Source organism: Rhinatrema bivittatum, chromosome 5 (genome assembly GCF_901001135.1).
Source record: "Rhinatrema bivittatum chromosome 5, aRhiBiv1.1, whole genome shotgun sequence".
NCBI classification, from domain to species: Eukaryota; Metazoa; Chordata; class Amphibia; order Gymnophiona; family Rhinatrematidae; genus Rhinatrema; species Rhinatrema bivittatum.
Window position 1 is genome coordinate 288,146,493 of NC_042619.1, and position 9,732 is coordinate 288,156,224.

At 41.0% G+C, this 9,732-nt stretch overlaps 1 protein-coding gene across 3 annotated transcripts in view; it reads right to left on the bottom strand.

The window, feature by feature from the left end:
• BNIP3L (BCL2 interacting protein 3 like) overlaps window positions 1–9,362 on the bottom strand; it is a 66,796-nt gene extending 57,434 nt beyond the window's left edge. The window contains exons 1-2 of one of the 3 annotated variants that reach the window (XM_029604086.1): window positions 8,458–8,660; window positions 187–367 (exon numbers count right to left, since the gene is read on the bottom strand). In XM_029604086.1, coding sequence (XP_029459946.1) covers window positions 187–367; window positions 8,458–8,626 — 350 coding nt within the window. In that variant the 5' untranslated portion in view covers window positions 8,627–8,660. Of the gene's footprint in view, window positions 1–186; window positions 368–8,457; window positions 8,661–9,074 lie in introns of those variants that run through there. The other 2 variants (XM_029604087.1, XM_029604085.1) reach the window with 2 other exon arrangements.
• Between the last annotated feature and the right edge of the window lie 370 nt (window positions 9,363–9,732).

The window sequence follows — 9,732 nt, forward strand, 5'->3', positions numbered from 1 at the left end:
TACTGTAGCTTAAATTCATATTTATTTAAAGATGATTATATAATATAACTATCACAAATTAAGTACAAGCAATTAAACATATAAACAAACAGACTTGGGTTTTTTTGGTGCAAGATTCCCCATAGGAGTAGCTTCTGTAATGAAATTGTATGGAAAAACTACACGCTTACCCATCTTTTTTCTTACCTGTCACAGTGTGAGCTACTTCTTGAACTACTTTGTCCAGATTCATGCTGGGCATCCAGAAGGATCTTTTCCATATCTCCATTATGGATAGAGGAGGAGGAAGGAACATGTTCAAGGCCTCCGTTTCTCCCATTCCCATTATCATTGTTATTGCTGTTCATCTGTAACTCCACCCAAGAACCTGTTGGACGGGCAAGATAGTCCGTATTACTGCGACACTAAAAGATGACACTTACATGATGCAGCAAGAATGTGGCCATGTTGCAGTAAGATAAAGTCTACTGCATACCAAAAGCCTAATAAATTAGGAATACAGAGATACAGAAGCATACCTACTGTATGCTCATCAAGGGAACTGCCAACTTTATAAAAGACATACCTAGGAAACTAGTTATCTATTTCCCGAAAAAGAGTAAAGAAAGTATTATGAGTGGTTATATCTATAGTCAAGGAAGGGTCATAGGTTACAAAATTTTAGCCAATGCAAACATATAGAAACATTGACTAAATAACTTTGAATTGAATGCAGAAAAATTTTCAAGCCCAAATGAATTTTTTTGCAAACTCTGTGCCTAAGGAATACATATCATGCTCAGAGTGAGTCCTTAGGTCAGGCAGCTGGAAAATATGTTGCATATAACATCCCTTCAGTACTGCAGAAGTCTGCATGATGTGTAAATGAAACCACTACATTAAAAGTCAGTGAACAAGCTGCTGCAGAATGGATGTCAATTTCTTTTCTCTTGTTCGTTTTTATGCCTTCAAATGACAGTAGCGCTGTAATAGTTTGTATTTCTGGGCAACAACTCTTAACTTTCCTTCTTTTGTATGACTCTTAAAATCATGTTACTTTTAGAAATTATAAACTGCACTTCTAATCTAAGTGCCCTCAAAAGTACAGACATATACTACTACATTTATGTATTGTGGAAAAAGTTATCTATTTTTATTATGTATGTATTCTGCAAACTTGTACCTCGCTCTGAGTACTTTGGTAAGAAAGCATGTAACAAATAAGGATGGTATTTTGCTTCTGAATTACAATTTGGAAATACTCCTCCAGTCTGTGGAAACCAAGACCCGGATCTTGCAGGACTTTTGTGCATTTTTAACATGGCCCTACATGATCAGTGCACTCAGTGCCACAGTACTTGCCAGCTTCCTAAAAAGTTAAACACAGTTTATTTCTGGTCTCTTATCGTTTCCTTGCTCTTATTTTATTCTTTTTTTTTATACTACATTTGATATTTTACTTTTTTTGTTACATTCTATGGAATAAAAGGTTGTGCACCTTTTTTATGGTCTACCCCCATTTTTTAAATTTTTCTACCTTTTTATGCTTTATGGGGGGTAATTTTCTAACTGGCCGCATAAACTATCTACAGACTTTACATCAATTTTCAAAGGGAAAGCACAAGCGTACTACTTTCCCTTTATTTATTTAGAAATATATATACCACATAGTCTGTACAAAATAATAAAAAAGTGGCTTACAATTAATATACATAACCATTATGAAATTAACACAAATCAATACACAAAACAACCAAAATGCTATCAAAATTCAAACAAAAATTAAAAAGTTAACATTAAAGTAAAAACTGCCAAGCAAATCAATAAGTCAGTCATCATAACCATATACCAGCCCAAATCTATAATACAGGAACCCCCAACTGCTCAATTGCCTTGACGCATGATGGCAAACATTTAGAGTCAAGCCCCCCCCCCCCCTTCCATTTATAAATTGGTTGCCGCACCCCCCCCCAAAATGGGTTACTATATACACACACACATATACGTGAAGGGTATTCACAAGGCAACCACACTACCAACCAGAGAGCGAGATCTCTTATCGAAACAGATACCCCACACCAGACCAGATGAGAGCGAAACAAACCCAGATAGACACAGAGACAGTTACCCTATACCCAAACAGTCACAGAATGACAGACAACTGACCCCAAACCAGACAGAAGCCCAACACCCAGACAGGCAGACACATAGGCATATCATAGCTAGGTAGACAAACGTGGACAGACCATACCCAAACAGTCAGACATCATACACGGTCACAGAGACAGACACAAGCAGACAGACCAAAGCACACCAAACACAGACACACGTTTTCAAAATCTTAGGTGCCAGCCAAATTATTTTTTAGGAGCCGGAAAAAACAAACAAACAAAAAAACTCCATCCCACCCTGTGCAGAGTTGGTTTTTTTTTTTTTTTTACTGTTTTCACTAATTTTTCCTATTCTCAATGTGGTCAAGAGGGAGGCCTTTTATTATTTACTGAATTTAATATACTGCCAACAAAACAAATATCTAAGTAGTTCACAATCAAAGCAACATATATAATCTAGTCTCAAGAGTTTGCTAAACTAGGGGTGGGGGAGAGAGCCTTTTGGAATTGTTTGAGGAGAAGTTTTGGCCCTTTCAGTGATTTAAAATGCTGGGAAAGAAGGGAGGCGGGGGGCATGGTTCCCAGGCGTGTGGCAGACAGAGCATCAGTAATAATATCTCCAGGTTTCTCCAAAGTTGGCAACCCTGCCTCAGCCAATATCTGCCTGCCTAGGAAAATAGGGGGCAAAGAGAGTGGAGGGATGGCAGAAAGGGGAATTTGTGATGCATTCTTGCTCACATCCCCTTCATGCACTCTTGTTCCCTCTCTTCTTCCTTCCCTTTCCTCATTTTTTCTCTCTCCCTCTCAACCTCTATTCCCACTCCTCCCTCTTCCAAAATACCAGATTTGTGATATAAGCATAACTCCCTCTGGAGACCTTAATCCAAGAGAACCACTCGGACTTCGTATCCAGGTTATAATGAGGATTATGTCCATGCACATTCTCCCACAGCTCCAAATTGATGACATGGTTGGGAGCTCCCAGAACCTTCATGCTTAAATGACTTTCCCTGGCAGCCCCACAGAACCCATAGCTCGGTATCACCAACACCTTCCTCCCTGTAACTTGCACCACCCATCAGAGCAACCAAAAAATCCTTATGGTGGTGCTGTAGCCTCTCTCCCTGTCTTTAGTCCAAGTAGCTCCAACTGCACAAGCAGCACTAATGCCAATATATAATGCAGCCCATTATTTATTTATTTAAAAGTGTTTCTATACCACTTTTACAAACAGAGTTTAGTCAAAACGGTTTACATAAATGTGAAAAACATAAATGGGTTTACCCCATTGAGAACCAGGATTGGACGGGAGGACTCGTTTTTTTGGGCACCACAAACTATTTAGAATACTGGCATTGCCTTGCTCAGAGGCGGGGACTGGGATCACCACAGAAACAGTTGCAGCTTCACTATGGTCTCACTGACCACACGCTGCTTGGCCAGGGAGGCATAGTGATAAATCATAAGGTCATTGGGTACTGGAAGCCATAAATCCAGAAAATACCCAAGATGGACTATCCCCCAACACCCATTTATCTGAGGTTATTCGGACCTACTCCTGGAAAATCCTTGCATCTGCCTATCGGGACCAGCTTGTTCCATGACACCACTCTGACATCTGACATGCTGCACTCGCACTTCTGACTTCAAGTATTTGAACTGGCAGTAGTGGTGAAATGTGCTCCTGCCACCACCACTACAGACGACATCAAGCTTCTGCCATTGCTGCTGAGGGCTGGATGAAATTCAACTAAGGGCCAAATCCAGCCCTTGAGCTAGAATTTGGGGACTTCTGCTCTTATCCATAGTAGACAATATTGCTGCATGGAATTTTTTTCCCCCTACCCATCAAGAGCTGTGAACATTTTATTTCTCATAATCATAGGGTTGTTTTCATTATTTCAATCTCTCTCGTCTTTGAAGCAATAGAACAGTGGTCCTCAAATAGGTCCTTGAGGTTCTCCTGAGCAGTCTAGTTTTCAGGATATCCAGAATGAAAAGTCATAACATATATATGTTGTGCACTATTTCCATTTTAGGAAGATATATGTAGTGCTATTCATTCTGGATATCCTGAAAACCAGATTGGTCAGGAGATCCCCAAGGAGTAGGCTGAGGACCATTGCTTTAGACTGTGGTTCACCCAATCTTCACATTTACTTCTGCCTATACATCTTGAGCTCTAGTCCTGACCTTTCCTTGCCCTTAACACAGTGCTCTGCGTTAAAGGAGATCTACCAGCTATCAGCCATACAAACCTGAATAGCACACAGTTACTTCTTAGCCTCACTAGCTGGTGATTGTAGCCAACCTGTACTGCTGTTTATGCTGGGCAACTTACTGTCTCCACTTAGTTACACATAGATTATCAAGGACCTAATGCCAACTTTCCCACAGCCCTATTGCAACTCCACTGAAGTGAGTTTTGCAATGTCCCTCTCCCCTTGTTTGGATTCTCTACTCTTTCAGGTGGATAGAAAGATATATTTCCATATGTAAACCAAGATCCAGGTTGTCCCCATTTCTTTAGTCTCTCTTTCTCCCTTCCACCCTAAAGACCTTACTACCACTATTTGTTACAGGCATACTTGAATTCTATCATTATTCTGAGAACTATCATCTCTGCTGGAAGACAATTCCAGGCATTCACCGTCCTCTCACTAAAAAGTATTTCTTCTGTGTATTATGATGCACTGGGTGTAGACTGAAGACTAAAATCATATGATTTCTAAATTTAGAATTGCAGAGGTGGAACTGTAAACAAAGTGATAAAAATGTCAACTAAAAAGCATTTTAAAAACAATATCCATTTTAAAATATCTTACAAAACCAAGAACACATGCTTAAATTGTATTTTAAAACAATGAGCCATTTTATTTTTAAATACATTTGATGACAGTGTTCTTTCCAATAAATGCAAAAGGCCTAATCACAAATTGATAACAAATTTTCTTTTTAACTGGTGAATGTGGGACAGACAGGGTAATTAAATTCTAATAGTTATGCCCATAGAGTGTAATGATCTAGCAGAATAAGCACACAAGAGCCACTAATCTCATATGTTATCTCTGAACATCCAATGAAAATATTTATCTTTGGAGAACATCTTAGACTAATTCTGACTCCATTTTGAATTTTCCAAATTGTCCATTCTATCGGCAAATTCCTCTGAATAGCCAATGTCAAATAAATCAAACCATGGACTGGACAACAATGTTAAAGAACCAATGAAATGGAATCGCTACAATCTTTTCTAGCTAATCATCAACACTGTTCTGAAAACTGTATATGAAATAATTTCTAATGAAAAAACAAATTAGTATTATTTTAAGAGACACATGAAATAGAATCCATGTGAAAAGATTTGTGCCTCTTTCTCAAAAACTAACATAACATGCTATTTGTTTCCCCACACAATGAATAATCCAGTGGAAGGTGCCATTATACTTGTGACTAACTTGGGTGCTACCGGAATGCCTGAAGCTGATACTTTGGCAACTATGACATTATTCAGACTGCATAAGTCACTCAAATAGTAGCTCCAGCTGATTACCTATGGAAGTACATTCTTATTCTAGTATTATATCTTGGAGAAATAAACTACAGTTCCATTTGTCACCAACTCAGAATATATAAGCATCAACTAATGTATAAAATAAATTGGCAGCAAATAAAACCTAAATAAACTGCACTATCATCCTGTAAATTTAATAGTAACTATTAAACAAGCTAAGCTGGCAAATGGTTCCAAGACGGGCATTTAAGCATAGTGGTTATCACCAAACACTGTAATACCTGGAGACCACAACTTTATCCCTGTGTACTAATTTATTCTTTACTATGTTTACTTGTTCCATAACCTTCAGCAAGCCTCCATGCCAACAGATTGCTGATGGTTTGAGGAAAAGAACAATAAAGTAATGAGAAATATCTTGCAATGTTTTATTTACCTCAATGGCACTGGATATTAAAAAAACACAATACGTATTAGACTGAACTGTACCTGTGTTGTTGGTATTTGCAAGAGGAAAAAAAACCCACACACAACAAATTTTTAATACTAGTTGAACCAGCACACTAACATACAACCAACAGATCTGTCACAGACCAGTTTTTCTTTTCATGGCATTTTATTTAGTATCAGAACTCTGTCAGACAATTCCCATCTAATAGCACATTCACATAAAAGTTAGTATATAGTGCCAAACACTACAAATTGGGGCAGATTTTTAATCTTACACGCGCGGAGTACATTTGTGCGTGCTACCTGGCGCGCACAAATGTACACCTGATTTTAGAACATGCACGCGCTGCTGCACGAATATTATAAAATCCGGGGTCGGCGCACGCAAGGGGGTGCACACTTGTGTACCTTGCGCGTGCCAAGCCCTAAAGGAGACCCGATGGCTTTCCCCGTTCCCTCCGAGGCTGCTCCGAAATCGGAGCGGCCTCGGAGGGAACTTTCCTTTCGCTCCCCCCCACTTCCCCTAGTTAAATCCCCCCCTCTACCTTTATTGCAGGAGTTACGCCTGTTGTGCCGGAGGACTCGGGACCGCCCCCGGGGCACCCCCAGACCGTCGCCCCACCCCTGGCCTCGGACCACCCCTTTTTCAAAGCCCAGGGACACACGCGTGTCCTGGGGCTTGCGCGCGCCGCTGAGCCTACCCAAAATAGACTCGGCACACGCAGGGGTAGGTTTTAAAGGGTTACACGCGTAACCCTTTGAAAATCTACCCCATTAGTTACAACCAAGGCTTTCTTTAAAAACAAAATTATCCAATTATCTATTAGAGAATGAATTTCCATATCAACATGAATATAGTCAAAATATTAGACATGATCGCCATTAAAGTGTCAGAGGTGGATATTCAGAAATAACTATTACATTCAGATATAATTTAAACATGTAAACATTTTTTCCATCCAAAGTATATCTTATAAAACTGAATTATAAATGAAAAAGGTGGCACTATTGAGCACAATGCAGCCTTCACATCAAAAATTAGGCCAGAAGCTTGATCAGCAGGTACTGTTTCATATAAACATCTGGATAAACCAATTATACTAGGTCCAACTGTTTATTTAATGGAAGGTAAGGTGCATTCTTGCCTCTTTCAGCTTTAAAAGGAAGCAAATGGGCAGATCTTAACCAAAGGTATTTAAAGCTAAATCATTTCCATTCCACAGCTGCTAAAGCAGGAGCCTTCACATGAACTCAAACATTTCCTCAACTATTTACAGAGATTAGGAGGCCTCTCCCAGTGTGTTTCAACAGTAACAAAACATTAGCTAATCTGTGATTTAATTCTTCTGGAATATGAATGGGGTAGTTACTAATAGCAAGCAAATGATATTTATTTAGGAACAAATGATACCTCATTTAGAAGGGTGACAACCTTCTGAAATTCTGAGAAATGTGTGTATTAGTAGCAATAACTATTTGTTACCAAACAGATCCATGTCTTTGGGGTCAGGTTGAGCCAGTCCTGGTTTTCCATGCACTGCATGTACTGGGTGAACAACTAGGACTAGCACAGCCTCTCCCTATAAAGGTGGAACATGTTCACCCTATTAGTCACTACACTGATTATTTCAAAAGGAAAACAACCTGGCCTGTGAGATACCCTTTAAATTGATTTGTTCCACAAGCTTTTGTGGAAAAAATCATCATATAATGAGATTAAAGACCTTACAGTTTATAAGACAAGCACTTTGAGGTTGGGGGAAGGGGAGTGGACTGTTCCCAAACCTGATGGATTGACCCCACAGGTTTTCAGGGCAGCCACAGTGAATTTGCTTGCCAGAAAAAAATATATTTAAAAGCTGCCTATTGTGCTGTCACATGTCTTATTCAATCAATGGTCTTCCACTTCTCTCTCTCTTCAACCAAAGTCTATTGATGTCTGCTACTGTTTTGGTTTCAATAAACTCTACTAGAAGTCCATCACTCTCTCTGTGAAAAAATTCTCTCACATTCTTTTGGAGATTGACTCTTCAGTTTTTCATTCTATGGAAAAATGTCACCTTCTATTTTACTGATGCTTAATAGTTATTTGAAGGTTTGCATCAGATGCTCTCCTCTCTCTCCTTTTTTTCTAGAACACCTTTTTCTCAGGCTGCTCCTGAAGTATTCCTTAGCTAGTCTGGTTACCTACAATGAATATACATGAAATTTGTGTACAACTGAACCAGTGCACGCAATTCTCTCTCATACATATTAATTCTCTGAACAACCTAAACATCCAACAGGCTGTAGGGTACCAGAAAAGGATTGGGCAGCTCTGGTGCAAACCCCTTTTACAGCTGGACCACAGTCCTCAAACCCCCCCCCCGTGCTTCTCACCCCCAGGCTTCGGGACACACCTACCCAATGGAGGCAGTGCATGCACATTTATCTCATGCATATTCACTGTTGACATCCAGAAAAACTGACTGGTTTCGTGTGCCACGAGGACTAGTTTGAAAAGCACTGCCCTACGGACTAACACCTCAAGCACTTCGCCGCAAGACCCAGGTCCAGAAAAAGTATGATCCATTTTTTCTGGTTATCATTCCTCGACATCCTTCACCAAACCTCGAAAACACCCGACTCCGCCCACCATGGCGCCCGATTGGCCGGAAGCCTCTTTCCCACACGTCTAACGGACGTTGTGCGCCATCACGCAAACGGCCCCCCCCTTGTTTAGCTCGCAAGGTATTTAAATAAAATGAAAAGCCCACCCGGCGAGTCATCCGCTCATTGGCTCAGGCTGCTGTCGGCTAGCGGGCTCGCGAGCCCCCTCATTGGCCCATTTTACCTCAGACGGTTGACGACGCACGGGAGGGGGGAGGCAGTAGCTGGACTTATATTAATAAAAATTGTCACCCCCCATCCGCTCTCCAGCCTCTGACCACATTGGTAATATTCTATATTAAATTCTTATAAATGCTTCTCAGAGCGCTAGTGATAGGCGGTACCCCCATCCTCTACCCCAGCACACTTACTGTTGAGCCCCGGCTCGTCGTTGTTGTTGTCGGCGGCGGCGGTGGTGGTGCTGCTGCTGTGCTGCTGGGGGGAAGACATGGCTGGGGCGGCAGGTAAAATATAACTGTAGAGCCTGTCGGCTGCCACTAAAAGACTCGCGCATATAGAGAGAGCGCGCGCGCGCCCCCACGCACCCAGACAGAGACACGTAGCTAAACTAGACTTAGAACAACAAAAAATTAATAACAACAACGAGGCACTCCCCCTTTCACCGCCCCACGTTGTCGCGCCTGCGCAGGCACGTTCCACCTCTCTCCCTGACGTCACCCTTCCTAATCGCTGACGTCACACTTTAGGCGGTGCCACCATCACGTGCATTCTAAAGGGATTAGGAGAGGTGATGGTTGAGGAATGTGTTCAAACCTATTCTTCTTTGAAGTGAAAACAGCGAACAATACCGGATACACGTTGACTCATGCTATATACTAACTAACAACACCCACATCCATTTGTTATTTTCATTCCCACCCAACCTCCATCCCAACATCCAAGCAAATGCAACAGGCCCCTGTACCTTCGATGTGATTTATATACCAACCTAGCCAATACTTTCAACCCTTCCAAATCTACCAAGGTGCCCCCACCTAATTCTCAATCCCACCGTCCACTAGCAATAAT